The 25809-nt window shown below is 41.9% G+C and overlaps 1 protein-coding gene across 1 annotated transcript; it reads left to right on the forward strand.

Annotated features, from left to right (window-relative positions):
• The first annotated feature begins 279 nt into the window (after positions 1 to 279).
• On the forward strand, positions 280 to 25455 carry SLC19A2 (solute carrier family 19 member 2). Its single transcript, XM_079930071.1, has 6 exons — positions 280 to 694; positions 6831 to 7433; positions 19999 to 20221; positions 21317 to 21509; positions 21849 to 21990; positions 24198 to 25455. The coding sequence occupies exons 1-6, from the start codon at positions 494 to 496 to the stop codon at positions 24324 to 24326; spliced, it is 1491 nt and encodes a 496-aa protein (XP_079786197.1). The 5' UTR covers positions 280 to 493; the 3' UTR covers positions 24327 to 25455.
• Positions 25456 to 25809: the final 354 nt, after the last annotated feature.

The raw sequence follows: 25809 nt of genomic DNA on the forward strand, positions 1-25809 counted from the left end.
CAGCGGGGTCGGAGGGCTCGCCCCTTGAGCAGCGCACGCCAGAACAGCCACGGTCTGACCTGAGTCCTACAAGTCCTCTGCGCCCGAGCCAGCGTACGTCTGCTGCGCTCTTGCGTGCCGCCGCCACCGCCGCCGCCGCCGCGAGTTCGCATCTTGTGAGCCACCGACCAATGGGACAGAAGCCAATGCCTGGCGTCCTCTGTGATTGGTTCTCAGCAGGGAGGTGGTGGCGGAGGGTGGGCCTTAGGGCGTGAACGGTTTTCTGCCGCTCAGCGGGCGGGTGGTGACTCGTGAGGTTCCCGCAACCAGGAAAGGCTGGGAGTCACTGCGATCAGAGGCGACTGTCTCAGAACTGCTTGGCCCTGCCGGGAGGAGGCGCCACTCGCAATTGCAGGTTCCTGCGCTGGGGCAACGATTCAACCTCACTCTGGTTGGCCGAGGAGGAAAAGGAGAAGGAAAGGGCCGGGCCGGGTCCCCGCCCCTCGCGCCCCAGATGGATGTGCCTGGCCCGGTGACACGGCGGGCGGCGGCGGCGGCCACCATGCTCCTGCGCACGGCTCGGGTCCCGCGCGAGTGCTGGTTCGTGCCCACCGCGCTGCTCTGCGCCTACGGCTTCTTCGCCAGCCTCAGGCCGTCCGAGCCCTTCTTGACCCCGTACCTGCTGGGGCCCGACAAGAACCTGACGAAGAGGGAGGTAGGCGCGGGGGGCGGGCGGGAGGTGGCTCGGCCGGCGCGGGGCGCGGGCGCCGAGATGTGCGGGAAAAGGTGAGAGCGGGCGGAGGGGCTGTAGCTGAGGAAAGGAGGAGTGAGAAAGGCGCTCGAAACGCGGGTGCCATTCTGAGCAGAGATTGCTGACTTTTCTCAGTTGGAAGGCGCTGCCTTAGTTCACGCTGTTTTTCTCTCCTGCGTTGGATTGATGAGCCGTGTCTTAGGTGAAGGGCTCGAAACGCGGTTCGGGAGCCCCAGTTCACGTGTGCTTCAGGCGATGTGCTGATGATGCTGTAATGGAACTTAGCCCCACTCTGCTCCGACTGATCCAGCAGTTCCTGCTTGGGGGCGGGGACGGGGGCGGGGGGGAGGAGAATATTTGGAGAATAAAAGGGAAAACAGCAGGTTGTACTTTGGACATGGTAAAGATTTAAATAAATATTTGCTGCCGGAAAGTAAGGAACCAGATGCTGAGTAACTCCTGCTTTCTGAAAGGATCTTCCCTCTACCTGCTGCACCCTCTTCCTTCCCCTACTTTGCATTGTTTACCCTTGAGAGATGGAAGTGCTCAAATAAGGACTGTACAAGACAACAAGAACCCATCATCTTGTCTTGATTTTTGGTTGGGCGAGACTGTGTCCAGGAATACGCTTCCCACACGCTCCCCCAACCCCACCTCCCGGGATAAAAGCAGATATTTAGATGGTATCACATAGTTGGCATTTAATTATAGTTTTTCTTGCGTTGTGAATTGTTGCTTCACGGATGTTAGTTTTGCTCCTTTCTGTTCTGCTGCGACGTTGAGAGTAATTAAGAGTACGTAGTCCATGATCAAGAACTTTTTGCTGACTGACTTCCCCAGGAGGATTTATAAGTAAAGTACTTGGAGTGCATTGTGTACTTTAAAAATGTGTTTAACTCTTTAAAGTGTATGGTCAATCTCAACACCAGTTTTTTGAAAAAGAAAGACATTATATTAACTGAAAAAGGACGTAAACTCACGCTGCTACCACAAAACCCAAGTAAAGCAGATTCAGCATCCTCTTCCTTGAACACTACAAAGCAAGAAAGCTGAGGTCTGGTATTCCTTTCTGGAACAAAAGGGTGAAAGCTGAGTGGGCAGTTGTTAGCTGTTTCTTATTTCTTATGTCTACTTCTCCTCCCACCCTGCCTTCCTGTCCCAGCTGCTGTGAAGTACTCCTCCCATTTAAACCTTACTCTCTACCCTGTGATTAGTAGTCACCTGTTTTGAGTATCCCTGCATAACAGGTCAGAGCAGGATGTAATTACTCATAATCCAGTTTGTTGTTGCATTGCTCCTCCATTTTCAAGGGCACTTAACAGGGAAGGGATTGAACTCTTGGTTGAGGATTTCACTTGAGTTTCCCACATTATCTCACCCCTAGCAAGTGGCACTTTTACCCAACTTCAGATCTACTTCTCAGTCTTATGGACCACTCCACAAGGAACTGTAAGAGTTACTCATTACCTATTTGAATTACAGTATTGGTTAAAAACAATAGTAAAGGGGAAAGGGCCAACTCTTGTGAACAGAATGATTCTCCAAGAAGACAATTACTTCAGTAAATACAAGAGAGAATGATTCTGGAGACCCACAGCAAACACCAAATCTGAATTGTAGCCACTGAAGCAGAAATGATACTGTCTGTGAGCTGCTAACAATTAAAATTTCATGTGAACTGCCACGTGATCTGCACAGTTTGTGCACCTTGCCTGAAAGAGAAGCACACGGGGAGAGAAACATGCTCCCATTGTTGATATTTGAAAGCCGAACTGTTTTGTACAAGTGCCCTGGGCAGAATTGCTGTATGATGTGCCATCATGTGTCCTGTCTTATCAGAAAGCTGCGTAGGTGAGTGAAATATGTTCGAGGCGTATAGCAATAAAGCAGAGGGGCCAGGCCCAGGAAACATTTGCTGAATGTGTAACAAAAACATAGCACACTTCTGTTACTGCACATTAGATGAGGAAGAGGGCAGGGTTTGAAGAAAAATCCAGAAGTCTGGAAAGGGATGTCGTTTGTGTCTGAGGACCTCAGAATCATGGCCGATTCTGATGGTCGTGCACAGTATGGCTCTGTCCACCCTCTCTGGAACCCTAGGTTTTTAAAAATCTCTAGTAACTGAAATAAATAGGACAACTTGTTCTCCTTTCTGACTGCTGGTTTTCACCAAGGTACAGTTATTTATTTATTTAATATTACATGATTTTTAGGCAAAGCAAATGCCAAATCATGGTCAGTCTATTTGTGTTGAATTTTGTATTTCCCTCAGGAGACTTTAGAAGGTCCAAGAGCAGTCATCTTAGATATAGAGCTGTTGTTAACCAAGGCCAAAGACAAAAGGAGAAAAAGAAGGTCAGAATTTCCTCTTTCCACTCAAAGGATTTTTTTTTTTTAGATTTCAGGAAAACCATTAACCTGTATCACTTTATAAATTTTAAACAGGTTAAAATTTGTCTTTCAGTAGTTGAAAGCCAAACTTTTAATAAAATAGAGCTCTTTATCACCAAAAATTTTTTATTCTTTCATCTTTTCCAGCATGGGATTTGACATTCACTACCTTTCTTTGATACTTTTAAGACATTAAATTTAAAACTATTCTGCCTAATATTGAGAGCCTTACAGAATTTGGCTCTTATCTCCTTAACACCCTTATCTCCCACTACATCCTTCTTCCCCTTGCCTTCTACATGCCCAAGCTCCATCCACGTTAATCTTATAGTCATAAATCCAGTGGATCTAACTTTCTCATCCTTCAAGGTCCATCTCAAAGGAGCAACCCCCCATATTTCCTAACTCCCTTGTCAATAATTTCCGTGTATGTGCTCTTCACTAGGTTCAGAACTCCTGGAGAACTGAGGCTTCATTTTATTCTTTTTTTGTTTTCGTAATCTCCATACAGTTTGAAAACAGTGTTGTGCAAATAAGTGCTTACTAACTAGTTGTCTAATTGAAATGTGATTCTAAAATAAAGTGTAAATCTGAATTAGAGCTTAAAACTGAACAGCTGTTTTCCCTTGACTCTGTGTCTCAGAAGAAGGCACAAACAAGCTCTGATCCAAAGAACTGTGAAAGGCACCTTAGAATAAAATCAGTTCCCTTAGCTCACACGGCAGATTTTTACCTGAGATAAGAAGGTATCGTCCAGGTGTGGCCAGTAAGAGTCTGTAACCTGTACATTTTTGCATGTAGGAAGTTTCGCTTCAGGATTCAGAGTATCCATCAAAGAAGCATTTCCTGGTGTGACAGCTTCTCCTTGGAGGCATTGAGAGAGAAGGGGTCTTATGGAGACTTTTGGAGACACAGTGGCTAAGCTCTGCATATTGTCTGGTCTTCTCTCTTCATGAAAGCCCCATAAAAGCACCCCTACGCAGGTTGAAAAAGCTGCTTTATGGCATTAGAAGTAAGCCTGGAACATAGTAGATGATCAACAATAGTTTTCTGATTGAAGAAATGGGGCATTTTAGGGCGGTGGATTCAGAATATCTAGGTGCAGATACTCCCTCTGCCGGTGACTAGCTGGGATAACTTCGGGCAATTCACATAAGGCCTAGTTTCCTTGGTTGTAAGATAGAGATGATAAAAGCATCTACCGCTTAGCGTTGTTTGGATTAAATGAGGTCATATAGGTGAGGTGATTAGCATAGTGTGTGGTGTCAGTAGAGATGTACTATTATAATGCTGATAATGCTGTGGGAGGGACGGTCCTCTTGGGTTGATGTCTCTCCTAGGAGTAAATTCAGATTTCTCATTGAGAATAAGTTAAAGAGAACATATCTGGTCTTTTTCCCCTGCTTGCCTTTATTTTAGTTTCTACTTGGCATTGCTTTTCCTTATCTTCATTACGTAAACTGTGGTTTTTGTATTAGGAGTGGAATTAGACTCATAAGCATAAACACTTTAAATTGATAATTGAAAGGATGAGGTTTATATAACGAAAACTTCACAGTTAATCGTTTGGGGACAACTAGTATTGAAGGGTATATAACATGTCTAAGTGCAGACAGTATTACTGGAGTGAAGAATCAGTGAAAGTCCCAAGCGGTGTGGTGGAGAACAAAGAAGACTGGGTATGGAAGGAAGGTATTTTTAAAGGGGAAGTGTGGTGGCTAATAGCTTTGTAGTATTATGTTGGGGAAAATGTGAAGGTGAAGAAATATGCAGAGTCAAACAGAGGAGGCAGTTTCACACTTAAGAAAACTGTAGGAGAATGAATAAAACTATAGGCAAAAAAGGAGTGGGAAGTTGCTAATGGAGCACACCTGTGAAGTCTGTAGGGCAGCCTTCACTCCTCACGGCTTTCATCTCAAGGTTGCCCTTATACCCTTTGGTTTTCTACTGAGAAGCCTCTGACCCTGTGTTAAGTCAGCCGAGTGCACTTTGTTCCTCATTTGATAAAACTTACACACTTGTGAATAAGAATCATTTCTACAGTTCTCGATTATTCTTTCACGCACACATTCAGGCACAAGAAAGTTTCCTGGTAAATGGAGGTTGCTAGATGATTTGCAAACACAAATTAGACCGGAATTCATGAAGGCGAGGCTATTAGACAAATCACTTTTGATATTCAGCCAGTCAGAAATCAAGTCTGGAATGTATTTCAGATTATGTTTTCCTTTTATAGTTGTTCTCTGCATTGGCAATTATTTTATAATAATTTACTAAAAATAAAATTTTTACTTTATTGTTCCTCTAAAACCTTAAAACAATTAGTTGGGTGAACTGAGGTATACATGAGAGTTAAAAAGTAAGTCAAACCCAAGGATTAGATTGCTCCATCACAAAGTATTTAGACTGTTAGTAAGACTACCTTTCAGAACGCACTTAAAAACTGAGGCCACTGATCCAAACTTTGAAATGATCACTTATAAAACTGACTCGCTTAAAGCCCCAGGAACTTACTAGGCTATGGGGTAGGTGTAAAAAGAGGGAAAAGTCTCCTACAATGATTGTTATTCGAAGAATGGGGACGACAGTTCAGTTAATTTAATTTGTATTGTCCCAAGTGGTCTGTGTTTCAGCTTCAGTCCTTAAGTCTTTAAACGTATGAAAAAAGAGTAAGTGATTTACATGTACTCTCTCATTTAGTCCTTGCAAGAAACCACCCTGTGGCATAGGTTTTACTTCTCTTTTACTGATAATGGAGATTAAGGCTAAAAGGAACTGAAAAAAAAACTTGCTTAAAATCATACGGCAAATGATGGAACAGAAATTCCAGCTGGGGTCTTTGTGGTTTAAATATTATTTCTACTATCTTCCAATGAAAAATTAATGAAAAAAAAACCTTCCATTTTTTTTCATAGTATAGACATACAAAAAGAAGGACAACAGAGTTGCTTATAATGCTACCATCCACAGATAGTTACTCTGTTAAGACTGTAGGACAGATTTACCTTCTTTATCTATTCATGTTACCCCAAAGAAATGAAACTTAAAATCAGAGAAACCTAATCAAACAGTAGGATCATGGCTCCCTGTTCTGTGGCTAGAAGTAAGAACTGACAGTGATTCCAAAACATTTATTTGTTTCCAAAGCATTTATTGAGCCAAGTATCTTCCAAACAGTGTGCGAGCCAAGTATCTTCCAAACAGTGTGCAAATGAAAGTCAAGTCCACTCTGAAAGAACCTATAAAGCAATGGTTCTAAACTCTGGCTCATAATAAAATCTCCTGGGAGGTTTCTAAAAAATGCCTGCGGCAAGGCATCCACATTTTTGAAAGCTCCTTGGGAGATGTGTAGCCATGGTTAAGAAGCAGTGCCATGAGGTAACTGAGGAGACTGACACATACAAAGCAGTATCAGGAGAGCTTTTTGGGTGGTGGGATACAAACACTATCAGCTGCAGCAAAGTCTTCCAGGATGAGGAAGGCCTTGAACTAGGCTTTGATGAATAGGGAAGATTTTATTAGGAAAAAGACGATGGGGTGGAAACGGAGAAGTATATTCCAAACAATTATCAGAATTGTTGTCAAGATTTCTTTGGTTGATAAAAATGAGATCTTTGAGGTACTGGTAGATTGTTTCATAAGAATAAATTGTTACGAATGTTCCCGGTCCTTTGAGATCACTAACGGGATTTTATCTTTTTTCTACCAGGTCTTCAATGAAATATATCCAGTATGGACTTACTCTTACCTGGTGCTGTTGTTTCCTGTGTTCCTTGCCACAGACTTCCTCCGTTATAAACCTGTTGTTCTGCTGCAGGGACTCAGCCTTATTGTTACATGGTTCATGCTGCTCTATGCCCAGGGACTGCTGGCCATTCAGTTCTTGGAATTCTTCTATGGCATCGCCACAGCCACTGAAATTGCCTATTACTCCTACATCTACAGTGTGGTAGACCTGAGCATGTACCAGAAAGTCACGAGTTACTGTCGAAGTGCCACCTTGGTGGGCTTCACAGTGGGCTCTGTCCTAGGGCAGATCCTCGTCTCAGTGGCAGGCTGGTCCCTATTCAGCCTGAATGTCATCTCTCTTACCTGTGTTTCTGTGGCTTTCGCTGTAGCCTGGTTTCTCCCTATGCCACAGAAGAGTCTTTTCTTTCACCACGTTCCTCCCTCCTGCCAAGGAGCAAATGGCGTCAAGGTACACAATGGTGGCATTGCTACTGATACCTCAGCTTCTAACCACCTTCCGCAGTGGGAAGACGTTGAATCAAAAATCCCTCTAAATACAGAGGAGCCTCCCATGGAGGGACAGGTAAGCACAGCCTTAAATGCCTGGTGGTTGCTACTCTGGGGCTAGACCAATGGTGAAAAGCAGACAGGAAAGTCCCTCAATTCATTTGGATTCTGGTTTTATCTTGAGTTGCTTCATTAATTCATTCATTCAATATAACGTTGATTTATATTAGGGATGACAAATGTATTTTCCTCTGGAGTAAATGACCTCCGAGACTGGCACAACATTATTATTATTATTTTTTTTTACTTAAATTTTATTTTAGATTTTTTTTTTTACATCTTTATTGGAGTATAATTGCTTTACAATGGTGTGTTAGTTTCTGCTTTATAACAAAGTGAATCAGTTATACATATGTTCCCATATCTCTTCCCTCTTGCGTCTCCCTCCCTCCCACCCTCCCTATCCCGCCCCTCTAGGTGGTCACAAAGCACCGAGCTGATCTCCCTGTGCTATGCGGCTGCTTCCCACTAGCTATCTATTTTATGTTTGGTAGTGTATATATGTCCATGCCACTCTCTCACTTTGTCACAGCTTACCCTTCCCCCTCCCCATATCCTCAAGTCCATTCTCTAGTAGGTCTGTGTCTTTATTCCCGTCTTACCCCTAGGTTCTTCATGACATTTTTTTTTTCTTAAATTCCATATATATGTGTCTTTCTCTTTCTGACTTACTTCACTCTGTATGACAGACTCTGGGTCTATCCGCCTCATTACAAATAGCTCAATTTCATTTCTTTTTATGGCTGAGTAATATTCCATTGTATATATGTGCCACATCTTCTTTATCCATTCCTCTGATGATGGACACTTAGGTTGTTTCCATCTCCTGGCTATTGTAAATAGAGCTGCAATGAACATTTTGGTACATGACTCTTTTTGAATTATGGTTTTCTCAGGGTATATGCCCAGTAGTGGGATTGCTGGGTCATATGGTAGTTCTATTTGTAGTTTTTTAAGGAACCTCCATACTGTTCTCCATAGTGGCTGTACCAATTTACATTCCCACCAGCAGTGCAAGAGTGTTCCCTTTTCTTCACACTCTTTCCAGCATTTATTTCTAGATTTTTTGGTGATGGCCATTCTGACTGGTGTGAGATGATATCTCATTGTAGTTTTGATTTGCATTTCTCTAATGATTAGTGATGTTGAGCATTCTTTCATGTGTTTGTTGGCAGTCTGTATATCTTCTTTGGAGAAATGTCTGTTTAGGTCTTCTGCCCATTTCTGGACTGGGTTGTTTGTTTTTTTTGTTATTGAGTTGCTGGCACAACATTATATTGCTCATGTTGGAGATGTCTTAGAAGCCACAGCAATGTCTGTCTCTTCTTCATCTTTCTATCCTCAGAACTTGGTATGTAAAGGAAGCTCTAGAAAAAATTTTCTAAATGAATAGGTGAAATGATTCCAATAAATGATGAATATCTACTTCCAGTTTCTGAATTGAAGTCCACAGTATGTAAGGATAGGAAGTTATCTTCCTCATCTGTGCTGACAGCTATGTGTGATACAGGCATACCTCAAGGATATTGTGGGTTTAGTTCCAGACCGCTGAGGTAAAGCAAATATTATAATAAAGCAAGTCACACAATTTTTTTTGTTTCACAGTGCATATAAAATTTATGTTGGTACTATACTGTAGTCTATTATGTGTGCAATAGCATTATGTATAAAATAATATACATACCTAAATTTAAAAATACATAATTGCCAAAAAATGCCAACCGTCATCTGGGCCTTCAGCGAGTCGTAATCTTTTTGCTGGTGGAGGGTCTTGCCATGATCTTGTTGGCTGCTGACTGATCAGGGTGGTGGTTGCTGAAGGTTGGGGTGCTGTGGCAATGTCTTAAAATAAGACAGCAGTGAAGTTTGCCGCATCGATTGACTCTTCCTTCAGGAATGATTTCTCTGCAGCATCAATGCTGTTTGATAGCATTTTACCCATAGTAGAATTTCTTTGAAAATTGGAGTCAGTCCTCTTAAACCCTGCTTTATGAGCTAAGTTTATGTAATGCGCTAAATTCTTGGTTGTCCTTTCAACAGTCTTCACAGCATCTTTACCAGGAGTAGATTCCATCTCAAGAAACCACTTTCTTTGTTCATCCATTGGAAGCAGCTGCTTATCCATTCAAGTTTTATCATAAAATTGCAGCAGTTCAGTCACAACTTCAGGTTTCACTTCTAATTCTAGTTTTTTTGCTATTTCCACCACATCTACAGTTATTTTCTCCACTGAAGTCTTGAACCCCTCAAAGTCATCCATGAAACAAAAGTTTTACAACACAATGGTTTATTCTGACACATTTCGTTTACTTTTTTATAATGTGATCACTGCCCACTAAACTGATTTTATTACCAACTAATGAGGTGAAATCTAAAATTTAAAAAACTCTGTCCTAGACCACCTTGATATTTGTTATTTATAGATATGCAAAATGTCAGTACTTGATATGGTGAAGAATTATAAACTTTTAGAGTTAGAAGTGATTCTAACCACAAATCATATAACAATCAGAGCATGTTAAAGGGACTTTAGGTCACATCACCCTTTCATTTTAGAGATAAGGATTCAGATCCAACACTAGTGAGTCGTGCAAAATTACACACATGTACTCCTAGACATAATTTTAGAGCAGATATGAAATCCACTTCAATCTGTACCTTGCTCCGTGAAGTCTTTCGGTGGGATAACAACATGGTCAGAACCATCATGTTGGCCATGGTGAGGTAAAATTAGGATTCAAGTCAGTTTCATGGTCTCCTTGGCTCAGCTACCGACACCAGGACAGGCAAGCAGTGCTGCTTGGCAGCTGTACAGCCCTAAAATACTGCTTGCTTTTCTTTGACGAGCTTGAAGGAAAATTAGAATGTGGATATTGGAGATCACAGTGCCATCTTAAATTGACAAAGCCCATCAATGAACCATAAATGATAATCGTGGTAATTACAGTAAAGAAGAGTTCTAGGTCAGTGGGTGGTTTTATCTTGACTTAAAAAGAGGGAAAATGAGGTAGAAGTCAAAGTGATAGCCCAGTCCACAAGTTATCTTAGAGTATTTGTAAGTTGATTTTCAGAATGAGTCCTACTGCTTTGGGGCAGAGGGTGCTGACATTGCAGGAGGAGGAGCTGCCAAAGCCAGTGATTTTCTTTCCCAAACAGGCAACTGGACTCATTTTGTGCTTGGCATATAGTTGGACATGATTTTTTTTAAGTAGCTTATCCATTAGAAATGATGTAAATTAAACCAACTCTTTAGCACAGGGCTTGACATGAGATTAATGCTTAATAAATATCTGTTAATAAAACTATACTTTTATTTGTAGACTGACACCTTTTACTATTAGGAAGCATTCTTTGTATGTGTGTGTGTGTGTGTGTGTGTGTGTGAGTTCCATAAAACACAGACAGCAGCAAAATAACTGTTTTTATCTTGTACTCAATATCATTTATAGAAGCAGAGTATAGCGGATTTTGAAGAAGGGAGGCAGTCCCCAGTACTAGTACTTACCAGCAGGGTGACCTTGGGCCAGTTTCTTAATTCTTTGTGACTTTTAGTTCCCTCATTCATATACCTACCTCATAGGGCTATTTCAAGTATTAAATAAAGCCATGTAGAGCTTTCAAATTAGTATACATAAGTAGGTAATCAATACACGGTAATTTCTATTATTATCTTTATCATTAGATATGAATAATCAAGAACAGCTTTGTACCTTCACTGTAGATCTTTATTTGTGAGGCTGTAAATAATTTCTCATCTTCCCTTTGAATTTGTTGAAGGTATTCTGGGCCTTATGAAGAGTTATGAGAGTCTGGTACTAATTCCATCACAAGTTCTTTTTCTTTTTTTTTCTCTTTTTCTTTTCTTTTTTTTTTTTTTTACTTTTTGGTCACACCGCGTGGCATGCGGTATCTTAGTTCCCCCGACCAGGGATGGAACCTGTGCCCGCTGCAGTGGAAGTGCGGAGTCTTAACTGCTGGACCACCAGGGAAGTCCCACAAATTCTTTTTCTTTAACTGAGTTAGGCTACCCCTAAATGTAGAGTGTTAAATCAGATGACCACTAAGCTTTACTTGACTCTAGAATCCTGAGTTTTGTGAGCTGACTGATGTGAAGGTACTCTCTTTTTTCTTCTGTTTCCCAGGCATACCATGAACAACTTCTCCTTTCCTCTCCAGTCCCTCACATATGTAGGGATACACAGAAGTAATTTAATTGAAATCATCAGCCCTTGACTTAAATCTTCATAGTCTAGGCATTAAACCCTAGTTATCCCCTCCCCCTACATTTTCCTATTGTATATAGAAGAAAATGCAAAATTCTGATCATGGCCTACAAAACGCCATACAATTTGGCTGCTTGCCAACCTCTCTGACCTTATCTCTCAATTGGGCTGAAACACATCAAGCTTGTTCCCACCTCAGAACTTCAAATCAGGAGATTGTGTCAGTCAGGACTGCCCTTCATTCTGATCTTCATGGCTGGTTCCTTTATGTCACTCAGGTCACAGCTCGGACATCAGCTTTTCAGAAAGCCATTTAACACTCTTAGCAATCATTACTCCATTCCAAAGTCACTTGCTAGCCCATTACCCTTTTTACTTTCTTTATAGTATTATTCCTACTATAAGCTCTCTTTTATGTGTGTGTTTATCATCTGTCTCTCTTACTCCAGTGTTAATTTCATAAGGGCAGGGCAGTTAATTTCATGGCCTTAACAGGGTGATTATGGTGGGTTTTTTCCTGCCTCTGTCTCCCAGCTTACGCAAGGCATGCAAAGTCCAGCAGCAGCTGAAAGTTAAAACCATGGGATCAACCTTTTATTTCTAGCTAGACAAGTGAGAAAGTGGGGGGCTTGCATGTTGAGGAGTGAGGGGGTCATCCCCATTGGTCTTTTTCTCCCCAGTTACCACATCTCCCCTGCAACCTCAGAGATGGCAGAGGCCTTCACTGAGAAATGGCCTGTGTCTCTGGACAAAGGAACAGGTTAAGAGGCTCCTATTGTCTGAAGAGTGTGGGGGCATGCCCGTTATTTTTCTTTCTTTTCTCTTGCTATTTAAATTGACAAGAACAGATACTACACTTGATCTTAGCCAAAAGGCTGAGATGAAATAGACAAAATAAACTTTAAGCTAAAATTACTGTCAAGTATAAATTTTACTAATATAGTAATTCCAAAGGACCAAGGAGCAGGGCAGTGGCTTTATTGAGAACCCAGGATTTATGAGCGTCCACCGTGCCCAGTCACTTTTAAATCATCAGCACAGCCCTATAATTCAGATATTTAGGTGAAGTGACTTGCCCAGGGTCACACAGCTAAGTGAGAGTCTTCTGGGACCAACAGTAACTTTTGCAAAGGCGTCTCTTGCTATACTTAATCACTGCCACCCTCTGACACTCACATTCTTTCTTTTTATACTATTCTGTTTCCTTGGGTCAAAGAATCCGACCCCTGAATTAAGGTTAAATAGGAATTAGTGGCAGATCAAAAGCCAAAATCGCTTCAAGATATTCTTTTAATTCCCCCATGTAATGCCTTTAGTCACAAAAATATAGAACAATATAGAAAATTACAAGTCAAGCGACGTTAGTATTCACAGGCAAGCACTAATATATTTTAATGTACCATGATCATATTAAAATAGAAATAACTATGAAACATTTTCTGCGGAGAAGCAGCCCCTGCGGCAGGCAGCAGGAAGGGACAGGAAGGCTGCACGGCGCCCAGGCCTCCGATGGCCTAGGTCTCACCCCGCAGCGCACTGTTGATGCGCCGGAACGCTGCTTCCTTCTCCGAGTCTAGGTCTTCGTTGGTGACCCGGAAACCCAGCTTAGGGGCTGGGGGCAGCCTCAGAGGCTCCCCTCGCCTGTGCGGCAGCAGAGGAATCCTGCGTTTTCGGGGCCTGGGACCGTCAGGTGTGAGGGAGCCGTTCCTCCAGGGCCGTTTCTGCCCTCTTGTTGCCTCTGCATCTTTGTCAGGCTGGCTTTTCCTCTGGGAAACCACCGGAGCTGCAGAGGGCGACGGAGGGCCCTCCTTGCTCCCTTTCTTTGCAGACTTCTGGGGCAGCCCTTGCGGTATGGCGGGACCCCTCCTTCTCTTCACTGGCAGGAAACCTCGGGTGGAGCTATATGAGCTCGTGATGGCGTTTCTTTGGGGGCAGGAGCTCATACAAGAGGTCTGCAGTTTCCTGTTGGATCTGTCCTCTGCCCTCTTGGCGTGGAGGTCTCTCTGCAGAGGTCCAGGCCTGGGCACGAAGGAGGAGCCCCCGAGGGGCCTAAATGCAGATCGTGCGCCCCCGGTGTCATCGGGGCCGCTTCTCTGGTCTTCGTTCCTCCCTGTGACTGTGGGGACTTCCTCCTGCTTGGCCATCCCTTGCCCGCTCTCTCCCAGGGCCCTCAACACTGTCTTATCTGTGCTGTAGTTCGGGACATAGCTGGGTGTCGTGGGCAGCACTGGCTGCCCCCGCGCCACACTGACAGTGACTGTGTCCACTGCGGACACTGAGCTGCGGGATGTCGTGGAGGTGCGAGCACCCATCACCGCCTTCTTCCGATGGCCTCGACTGCAGATGGAGATAAGGACCCCCAGAAAGGAGCGCAGGGTCTGCGGGATGGTAGAATGGGGTCTCAGAGACTCTGTGGCAAAGCGCAGATGCAGAGTCACTGGACACTTGTGGGCTGGCCTGCGAGTGGATAGCTGGCCATAGACAGCTGGGTGACCCGGGCCGGCCACGGGAAGTCGGTGGACGCGGGGAGCGGGCTGGGGGCAGCCGAACCCTCCTGGCAGGTGCTGGTCCCCCAGTGCCCGGGGCGGGGATGAGGGGCAGGGCCTACCTAAGTAACTGCCCCTAGAGAACTTGGGTGAGGTCGGTCCTTGGATAGAGAGCTGGGCTCCGAGCACTCTCCTTCATCTGTCAACTCGGCCAAAAGCGGAGTGCGCTCTCTTTGGCCTGTTGCCTTTTTATACTCTGCAACCTGTGAGCGAACAATGGGCGTGTGTTCGCAGGGCGCAAAAGTTTAGGGAGGGGTGGCGCATGCGCAGAGTACACGTCAGGCCCTGGGGCGCGCAGGTGAGGATGCGCGCCCCTGGACCGTCTAGCGCTTCTGAATCTCCCGGGGGTCTGAGGGTTGGAGGTGTTTGCCTTGAGGGTGATGAGCTTCTTGGCAGGGCAGCTGCCCCTTCTCCTCCGGCCGGCTCTAACTGTACAGGTTGGGTCCCCGGCCACCAGAGCGGGAAAGCTGGAGAGCAGGGTACCTGGCTCAGCAGCCGCCGCCCGAGGTGGCAGATTTGGCATCAGCGCCTGTGCGTCCGCCTGCCCTCCCACCTGGTAACATTGGAGGAGAGAGCCGCTAAGAACAGAAGTGCCAAAAAAAAACCCCCAAAAAACCCAGAAGTGCCCAAGCCACCGAGATCCTGCTGGGGTGACAACTGAAGGGGCAGGCAGGGCGGACTGGGAGGGACATATATACCAGGTCCAAACCCAGAAAGATCTGAAATGCACGAGTCAGAATGAAAGTCCAGAATCATCCTTGGGCTTTGGGCTGAGCTGGAAGTATAGCCAAACTCTTCAAGGTCTCCAGCTCCACCTGCAGTTTCTGCCTGGCTGGGACATTGCCCCAGAGTGGGGTTAAGTTTAAGGAGTCGAAGGAGGCATACATTTCCATCCTCTGGATCACTGCTCACCAAAAAATACATAATGCCAGGCACATATGTAATTTTGAATTTTCTAATGAACACACCAGGAAAATGAAAATGGTGGAGTCAATGTAAATAATAGATTTTTAATTCAGTATCTGCAAAATGTTAGAATTTTTACATGTGGCACGAGAAATGTGGTCATATTACGAGGGCTTGAGAGCCACATGGAGCAAGATAGAGGACAAACAGCATGCAGTTGAAACTCTAAGAAGTGAACGCTAACAGGCAGATGGGGCCTGGAAGTCCAAAGTTGAATAACAGCACTCAGGACCTATTTGTTGATTATGTTAATGAGTCATGGTAAATAGAATATAAGGAAAACCAACATTTATTGAGCACTTGCTACATACTGAATAATGCTTATCTAGTTCTTGCAATAACCTGTTGAAGTAAGCATTAATTTCCATTTTACTGTAAAAAGCCTAATATTCAGAAATTTTTCTCATCTGAGTGTAGACAGGTATGCTGCTGATTCATCATCTCAGCTCCCATTTATTTTGACCTGGGTACCAGACACTGTGCCAGAAATCTTATATTCATTATCTCATTCTTATTAAAACTACTATCATTAAAACTCTATGATATAGGTATCACTGTCTCCATTTTACAGGTGAGGGAACTGGAGCTCTACTGATTTTATTTAAAAGATTCATACTTAATTTTTTAAGTAAACAATACAGAAAACTACATAAAAAGAAGTCAAAATAATCTGAACTGCTGGGTGCAAAGATTACTTACCACTGTTAATATTTTAGTGCCCTTTCTAAATATCACTGTTTGTACAGATTTTATAGTAAATGAAATTATAACCTACATGTAGGTTTATAACTTTATGGTTTTTTACTCAGTGTTAATTCAAGGCCGATCTTTCTTTCTTTTCATGTCAGAATAGCCTTCCGAACCCAAAGAATTGAAACCATAATGGTGAAAGTGACTGGGGGGAGGTTTGTGTTGGGCAGTATTCTGCCTTTCTCACCAGGCTGGCCCTGAGCACTAAAAGCCAGGATCAGAAAGACTTGTGTGAAGGACAAAGTCTGTCTTTTGACCCTCCCTATTTTTTTTTCATTTGTGGTCACAGCCTTTCCCTCTGGATATCTCCAGCTGGGCCCCTGCCAATTGATATGTCTGAGTTGGGATGGAGGGAGAGAGTGTGTAGCCGTATATGGCTGTGCCCCCTACCTTTGGCAGCTTAATGCCCTTGAAGCTCAGATAGGTGTTATCTCCCCTGAAAAAGAGTAGCCAAAGGCAGGTCTCTGTGCCAACTCTTAAAAGGTTTCCAGTGCCCCTGAACTAGGGCTTATGAACTAGGGCTCTACGAGATACCAGGCAAAGGCAAGAATGAGTATTCTTGGAACAAGATAAGTGCACAGCAGGCCAGGGCAGGACAGAGTGTCCCAGAAGCCTTTTATGGTGGAAGAGAACTTTATCATTGCCGATTCTTAAGTACACCTTGAAAGCGCCTTCTTCTGTGCTATTGTTCTTGTTTCCTTTGCTTTGAATGTTGTTCTTAATTGTTTCTCTATTCTAATCTTATCTATCTCCCAAAGCCTGTCTCAAACACCAGTTCTTCCATGATACATATTTTGGTTCCTTTTCCTTGAAACCAGATGTACTATATTTGTCCCCATTGGTTAAGGCTCAATGTATATGTTTGTACTATGTTTTGGGTAATGAAATATCAATATCTGAGAAAATAATGATAGTCTTCCTTTCATCATGAAAAAAATATTCATTGTTTATAGCAAGAATTAGGATTGTGTCCTTCAACAGCACAATAAAAGAAGCAAACTTATTCTCAAGTTTCCATCCTAGCTATTGGCTTGATAATAGACACATCTCCCTCTGCATATAACTGAGCTAAGAAAAGAGTAGCATTTAACTTGGTATTATAAACACCTAACTATGCCTATTAAAAGGTTCTATTTAAAGAAGGGGCTGCACAGAAATTAACGTAAAATGGATTAAAGACTTGAATGTAAAACCTGAAATCATAAAACGCCTTAGAAGAAGACATACGTGGTAAGCTCCTTGACATCTGTCTTGGCAATGTGTTTTTTAATTTGACACCAAGAGCAAAAATAAGTGGAACAACGTCAAACTAAAAAGTTTCTATACAACAAAGAAAAACATCAACAAAATGAAAAGGCAACCTACTGAATGGGAGAAAATATCTGCAAATCATATGTCTGATAAGGGGTTAATATCCAAATTATAAAATGAACTCATACAACTCAATAGCAAAAAAAGAATCCAATTTAAAAATGAGCAGAAGATCTGAATAGACATTTTTCCCAAGAAGACATTCAGATGGCCAACAGGTACATGTAAAGATGCTCAATGTCACTAATCATCAGGGGAATGCAACTCAAAACCAGAATGAGATATCACCTCACACCTGTTAGAATGACTGTTATCAAAAAGATAAGAAATAAGTGTTGGTGAGGATGTGGAGAAAAGTGAACCCTCGTGTACTATTGGTGGGAATGTAAATTGTTGCAGTCACTGGAAAACGGTGTGGAGGTTCCTCAAAAAATTAAAAATCAGGGACTTCCCTGGTGGTGCAGTGGTTAAGAATCGGCCTGCCAGTACAGGGAACATGGGTTTGATCCCTGGTCCAGGAAGATCCCTCATGCCACGGAGCAACTAAGCCCATGCGCCACAACTACTGAGCCCACACGCCACAACTAACGAAGCCTGTGCACCTAGAGCCCATGCTCCGCAACAAGAGAAGCCACCACAATGAGAAGCCTGTGCACCACAATGAAGAGTAATCTCCACTCGCCGCAACTAGGGAAAGCCCTCATGCAGCAACGAAGACCCGACGCGGCCAAAACTAAATAAATTAAATAAATAAATTTTAAAAAATCAGACTACCACATGATTCAAGGATTCTACTTCTAGGTATATATCCAAAGAAAATGGAAACACTAACTCAAAAAGATACAGGCACCCACCAATTCACTGCAGCATTATTTACAATAGCCAAGATATGGAAACAACCTAAGGGTCCATCAGTGGATGAATGAATAAAGAAAATGTGGTATATGGACAAATTTATATACACACTGGAACACTATTTATTCAGCCATTAAAAAGCGAATGAAGTCTTGCCATTTGCAACAATGTGGATGGACTTAGAGGGCATTATACTAAGTGAAGTAAGTCAGACAGAGAAAGACAAATATTGCATGATCTCATTTATATGTGGAAACTAAAAACAAAACAAAACAAAAACCCCAAGCTCATAGATACAGAGAACAGACTGGTAGTTGCCAGAGGAAGGGGGTAGGGGGTAGCAAAATGGGTAAAGGGGAGTCAAAAGGTAAAACTCCCAGTTGTAAATAAGTCTTGGGGATGTAATGTACAGCATGGTGACTATAATTAGTAATACCATATTGCATATTTGAAAGTTGCTAGGAGAGTAGATCTTAAAACTTCTCATCACAGGAAAAAAAATTATAACTGTATGGTGACGGATATTGACTAGGCTTATTGTGGTGATCATTTCACATTGTATACAAATATAAAATCATTGTTATATACCTAAAACTAGTATAAAGTTAAAGGTCAATTATACCTCAGTTTTTAAAAATAAAGGAGAAAGGGCTGACAGCAGGTGGGAGTAGTCATTTTACATCTGTAGGTTCTCATGTGCAAGATATGGGTTCCAGCCAGCAAGCGGGTTGAATCATGCTGCTGCCATTGGTGTTAATAATGTGTAACATGGCTCCTGTCACACATCCTGGCTCTTATATGCTAATTCACAGTTAGCTTCCTCTTGGTCCCTTTGGATTCTCTCATTTTGCCTTCCCATGTTAGTTGCAAAAGTAAAAGTTCCTATGTTCTGAGCGAGGCTCCGGAATTATGGCAACCTTTGATAGCTATTTCACAGGATGTCTGGAATCTCATATTGACTTCTTGGCATAGTCCAGGGATGATGGTACATAGTAATGTTTTGATTCACTCAGTTACATGCATAGTAGCTTTATTACTTCATTATAATAGTAATATTTCCCATAAATACTGGGTAACAGAAAAAGTGTAAGGAAGAAAATTAAAATCACTGATTACCCCATCAGCCAGAGAGAACTGCTGCTAATATTTTGATTTATTTCTTTCTAAGATTTCTGTCTTAACTATTATCTTTCAGTGAATCTGATAGGTTCTCATTCATGGATTCTACGTGAACAGTGATTTACTAGGGTTGCTAATTATTGCGCTTTTTTTTTTTGGTTGCGTTGGGCTTGTGGGCTTTCTCTAGTTGCGGTGAGCGGGAGCTACACTGCGTTGCGGTGCGTGGGCTTCTCATTGCGGTGGCTTCTCTTGTTGCGAAGCACGGGCTCTAGGCGTGTGGGCTTCACTAGTTGTGGCTCACGGGCTGTAGAGTGCAGGCTCAGTAGTTGTGGCGCACAGGCTTAGTTGCTCTGCAGCATGTGGGATCTTCCCGGAACAGGGCTTGAACCCGTGTCCCCTGCATTGGCACGTGGATTCTTAACCACTGCGCCACCAGGGAAGCCCAAATTATTGCTTATTCTTAATGTTGCCTGCCACTGTATGGGGAGATATGGAATGTCATCTCCCTTTGGCTAAAGTACGCGATTTCTGACCATCTTTCTACCTTCATTTTGTAAACAGTATATCATTTGCTGGATGTACTAATGTTTATAGAGCATTCAAAGCAAAAATTATATAAGAATGTGTTTTTTTCCCCAGGGGGATAAATGTAATTGCTAAGAAGTTTATACATACACACACACACACACACACACGTATATGAAATAAGCAATAGGTTTTCACAAGGAACAAGAAAAAAGTCTGTTGAATAGAAAATTGAGTCTATACAATTGCTTTCTGTACAGTTGGCTTCTTCCCTTTTTCTGTGTAGGAATCCAAGCCAGACCGTCTCCTTGTGCTGAAGGTCCTGTGGAATGATTTCCTGGTGTGCTACTCTTCTCGCCCTCTGCTCTGCTGGTCCGTGTGGTGGGCCCTCTCCACCTGCGGCTATTTTCAAGTCGTGAACTATGCACAGGGCCTGTGGGAGCAGGTGATGCCTTCTCGTCATGCTGCCATCTATAACGGTGGCGTGGAGGCCGTTTCAACCTTACTGGGTAAGCAGTGCAGGGTGGTAGGGCAGCTTGGGAGGGGGAGATTCCTCTGGTAGTGAAGTCAACCATAATCAGATTTTCTCTCCCCTCCCAAGTTTGAAGTAACCCCAGAGAATGGATTACTTATTTTGAGCTCTGATTTTATAATTTAGGAGGACAATTTAGAATTGCACATGAGGTGGAGGGCTATGACTAACAAATTTAAATTCTTTTAACCTTTGGGAAACCTAATATAATAGTCCTCTAAATTGTCTTCTTATCTAGGTTTCCATTATCTCTGATTTACTGGGTTCTTCTGCCACTTGTTGAAAAACTTGGAGTAACCTATACAATACTTTATAACAGCAGTAGCAAATATATTGTTTATATGTGCCAAGCGCTGCTCTAAAGACTTTATGTATGTTCACTCAGTCCTCACAGAATTCCTAAGATAGGTGTAATTATTATCCCCAGCTTACAGTTAAGGAAGCTGTGGACAGATAGGTTAATCACTTGGCCAAGATGATATAGATGGTAAGTGGTAAAGTCGCGGTTTGAACTCAGAGCCTGTGTCTTTGGCCATTTTATTCTGTTGTCCCTTTCTAATTTGTCGACCCACCTCAGAAGGTTTTGGAAAACTTTATATGATTTCTGTAAACACTTAAAACTGTGACTGGCACTTAGAAAGCACTCCATACATTTTAGCTATCGTTATCATAATCATCATCATTTTACCACATAATAAACTGCCCCTCAGTTGGGAAGAGAGATGAGTCATCCTGCCGTGTTGCCAAGCTACAAGCAGTGGTTCTTTTTGATTCTCGCCTCTGTGTCCGCCTCAGTAGTTTTTCCTTAGCAGCATCCCTGGCTCTGTATCTTCCTTTTCCTTCTCATTACCAGCTGCCCTAGTTCAGTCTCTCATCATCTCTCCATGGCTCCATACTATTTATTCCATCAAGTCCAAAATTCTCTGCCTGTCTTTCAAGGCCCTCCATAATCTTAAGTTACCCTGTTTAAAAGTTAAAAGATCTTAAAATGTAATAATCTAAGATGAATTTTTAATTTATTGAAATAGTATTTGTGTAGCAAAATGACAAATTTTCTCTTTTTGTTTTGTAGGTGCTGTTGCTGTGTTTGCAGTTGGTTACATAAAATTATCCTGGTCCACTTGGGGAGAATTGACATTGTCTCTGTTTTCTCTCCTGATTGCTGCTGCAGTGTACATCATGGACACCGTGGGTAACATTTGGGTGTGCTACGCATCCTACGTTGTCTTCAGAATCATCTACATGTTACTCATCACTATAGCAACGTATGTATTTTGATTCAAAGAACCATTAGGAAGAGCTGACAGGATTAGCTTTTTGGTTTCTTTACAAATTAAATTTTCTGGTTAAAAGAGGCAAATGGGAGGAAGCATTATATGTGTATTGCCAGTTTTTCTCCTGAGGAAGCATTTAGGCAAGGTTCTTTATTTCCTTGTTTAAATGTTCCTGCTGTTTTCAGATGTTTGCATGGGGTTTACATCATTTAGCAACAAAATATTCTTCACTTGGTTGGGAAGGGAATTGACAGTAGAAAGTACGGACTACTCTTCACACTATCCTGGAAGTAATTCTTGTCTATGCATTCTTTTTATTTATTTTTTAAGTTTTCAGATTGCTGCAAACCTCAGCATGGAGCGCTACGCCCTAGTGTTTGGTGTAAATACCTTCATCGCTCTGGCACTGCAGACTCTGCTCACTCTAATTGTGGTAGATGCCAGTGGCCTTGGCTTGGAAATTACCCCTCAGGTAAGATCTCTGTTTCGGTACTGAAGATGTTATGAGTTGATCAGGGTAACAGAAGTGGAGCATGCTTCATGGAAACAAATTCAAACAATATCATCTTTTTGATGAGGCCCTAGAACATTTCTGTGTGTAATTAACCAGCCTGGTGGAGCTGAGAGGTAATATTGGTTCCTTCCAGGCCAAGCCCTTCTGCTTCCTCATCCATTATTTCCCTCCATTTTAAATTCTGTGCCTGGAATACTACATCTCATGTTTGAGATGCCATGCTTCACCTCAAAGCTCTCTAAGTCTCCTGCTTCTTTATTTAAAACACCCCTGACCCAAATACCAAGGTAATGGCTTCCTGTTGCTGAATAGCATTATGATTCTTAACATATGACCTATTGAGAAAACACCTGCACAAACAGAGACAGTGTGAATAATTTTATTCACTCAGGAATTGTATAGTTGTATATGCCTTCTTGATTGTGAGTTGTAGGTAGGGCTTGTTCTGTACTTCAGCAAAATGGGCAATTGAATAAAAAAGTGCCTACCGTACCTCATCTCAGCCCAAATGATTCCATCTCCATTATTCCTTCCTTACATATTAGTTTTCTTAGAATACAAAGACCTAACATGTTAGCAGTAAGTAACTTTGTTTTTACTGAGGAGGTCTAAAAGAGAAATAGGTAATGTGCATTGAGTGCTTTCTATGTGCCGGGTACTTTATATAGAATTGTGCAGTGTTGTTATCAGGATTAGACATCAAGAAAATGAGTCTGAGAGATGTTGTGTTGTTTAAGGTCACAGTCAATAATAGTATGGCAGAACCAGGATTCAAACCAGCATCTGACTCCAAAGCTTAGGCATCTCCCACTACATCATGCTGCCTCACAAAAGGATGGGGGAGGGGGTGGACAGAGCAGAGGAATGGGAACTTATTACTTTCTTTTAAGTAAGAATTACTTAAGTGTTTCCCAGTTACTACCTGCAATAAAAACCTTGAGAAGACCTCTCAAGGGCTAGGTACTTTCATTTGGGGTGGAGGGTAGAAGAGTAACTAGGTGCTTGTCATCTTGCTATAGAAGTGGTAGGTTTAAACGTATGGAATAATAGAATTTTGTGGGCTGTGCTGAAACTTGTAACTGCCATGATTAATTAACGAGTTTCCTATAGGAAAATGAAACAGAATTTTAAAGGACCTGGCTCAGAGTGTTAGCTTATCAGTAGTTAGTAAGTTATTTTAAGAACAAAAATGATGATGATGTTGATAAACAACATAGTTACATTAAAATATTGGCTCGGAGGGACTTCCCTGGTGTCTCAGTAGTTAAGAATCCGCCTGCCAATGCAGGGGACACGGATTCAATTCCTGGTCCAGGAAGATCCCACATGCTGCAGAGCAGCTAAGCCCATGCGCCACAAATACTGAGCCTGTGCCCTAGAGCCCGTGAGCTACAACTACTGAGCCCGCGTGCCACATCTACTGAAGCCCATGTGCCTAGAGCCCGTGCTCCACAACAAAAGAAGCCACCGCAATGAGAAGCCTGCACACCGCAATGAAAAGTAGCCCCCACTTGCCGCAATTAGAGAAAGCCTGCATGCAGCAACGAAGATCCAACACAGTCAAAAAATAAATAAAATTTAAAAAAAAATTGGCTTAGAGAAGATTCTTATAAAAAGTAATCTTATAATGGAATATATTGATAGTTGACCTTCTACTGCCCTCTTCTGGGCAAGAGTAGAGGTCTTGATATTCAGAATTTGGCCTGTTAATCATATCAGCTTGATTCAATTATAACAGCAAGATTCAATTATAACAGCAACAAAAATAAAAACGATAGTATTAACAGCATTAGCATTGTGCTAATAAACATTTGCATACATAATCTCATCCTTTCCCAACAACTCTGCAATTAGGAAATATTATGAATTACAAAATGTTTTGCAAATGAAGTTGAGGCTCAGAGACTGAGTCTCTCAATCCAGGTCATACAGCTAGTAAGGGGGAAGTCGGGATTTGCACCCAAGAATCAGCCTTCAGTATCACCATGCTGTGCTGCCTCTTTGTATCCTCAGGGCCTGGCACATTGTTTAAGCACACAATGTTTTTTGAAGTGTTATAGAGAAACTGAATATACCTTTAATTATGGAGTCTGTTCACATATATGTAATAAAAGAGCTTACCTTCTAATTGATAATTCTATAAATTATTCTTTCCCCCTCTTTAGTTCTTCATCTACGCTGGTTATTTTGCACTCATTGCTGTGGTTTTCCTGACTAATGGTGCAGTCAATATTTTGAAGAAATACAGAAAGCCCCAAGATCCAGAATCAAGTTCTCAAGTGACCACTTCATAACACACTGCTAATGAGCTTCTTATCACAAGAACTCTGCACAGCAGCTGTGCCTGGATGTATTTAATTTTTTAAAGTGTAGACACATATTTATGAGTGTGCATTTCATGGCTTCAAAGCAGCCAGTTGACTATACCTTGTCCTCCTAGAGTAATAGAATACTGTTCAGAAGTGAAGTGTACTTCATGGATTATTTACGAGAGCCAATATAAGGATGACTTTTTTCTGATTTGAAAGTGAGCTTGCTTTTGAAAACCAAGTAATCAAGAGCAATCAAGCAGCACATGGTGGTGTATACTTGCTAGCAAGTGAGTCTGGTGTTTCATAGGTCAAGTACTTCTGTATCAGATTAGCCAGATGCTTGGCCTGGTGGGACCAGGGCTTCACAGGGGCCACAGGTGTTACAGGTCAGAACAGAAATATGTTCTAATAGCACCTGCCTCTGTTCAACTTAATTCTTATTTCTGTGTTATTCATGTGCATTTGTGTTTCTGCAGATGAAAGTTGTTCCTATCACTGACAATATGTGCTCTGGTTTGGTGTTTTATAAGGAATATGTGTCGTTAATAATTTATTTTAAAAAATTCATTGTGTAAATATTCTCAATTCCCATCTTGACAATTATGTATTTGTGTGGATTTTTCATTTTTACATTATTCATATGCTTCCTAGAGAAGCTAATTTAGTTAAATAGTAAGGCAAGTTTTGAGGCCTGCTAAAAATCTAAGTGACCTAATCAGAAAACTTAAGGCAGGTTTGCTTGTCTTTTATTCTTCAGTATGAAGGACTATTAATTCTATGATGAAAAGTTACTAAATGGGCTAAAGATACAACTAACCCATTTTGTATTTGCACTTTTATCTCCAAAATAAAATGGAAAAGTTTTTTTAAAAATAACTTCATCTCCATTTATAGCTTTTATATTATTTATCCTTCTTATTCAAGATAAAGATGTCGTTAAGAGTTGGATCATTCCAAGGTCTTTTTCACAAACTGAGACTCTTATTAATTATTTTGGTGGGACAGGAACTAGGATAGACTTAGTTCCTGTATTTTGTACATTAAATCTGCCTTTGTTTCTAAAGGTGGATCATCTTGAATATCTGCTTAAAATAAGAATTGCTATTGATTCCATTTCCAGGTTACTTGAAAAAAATGTTATTCTGTGCACATTTAATTGGGAAGTTAGTCTACCAAGTGGCTGCTAGCCTGAGACGTAACTATCTTGAAGCCAATTTTGTTGCCTAATCTTAAAAAAAAAAAAAACAAAAAACAAAACTAGGTTAACTTTTTTAGAACGACATAGGTAAACACTGAATAATAGTGTCAGGATTCCAAAACTGACATATTCATTTATGTAAGCAGGAATTCTAGAAGCAAATGAATGATAAGAATAAGTCAGTTTCCACTCACCTTCCTTTCTGAATAAGGGAAAGGAAAAGAACACTAGCTAAGTAAGGGAAGAGGAAGTGATATTGTAAACAGC

Source organism: Stenella coeruleoalba (assembly GCF_951394435.1).
Source record: "Stenella coeruleoalba genome assembly, chromosome: 1".
NCBI lineage: Eukaryota > Metazoa > Chordata > Mammalia > Artiodactyla > Delphinidae > Stenella > Stenella coeruleoalba.

Bases quoted from the DNA above. Each gene is read 5' to 3' on its own strand.
- SLC19A2 (XM_079930071.1), top strand. From the start codon at position 494: ATGGATGTGCCTGGCCCGGTGACACGGCGGGCGGCGGCGGCGGCCACC. The intron at 695-6,830 runs GTAGGCGCGGGG...TTTTTCTACCAG, and splicing joins AGAACCTGACGAAGAGGGAG to GTCTTCAATGAAATATATCC. The intron at 21,991-24,197 runs GTAAGATCTCTG...CCCCCTCTTTAG, and splicing joins GCTTGGAAATTACCCCTCAG to TTCTTCATCTACGCTGGTTA.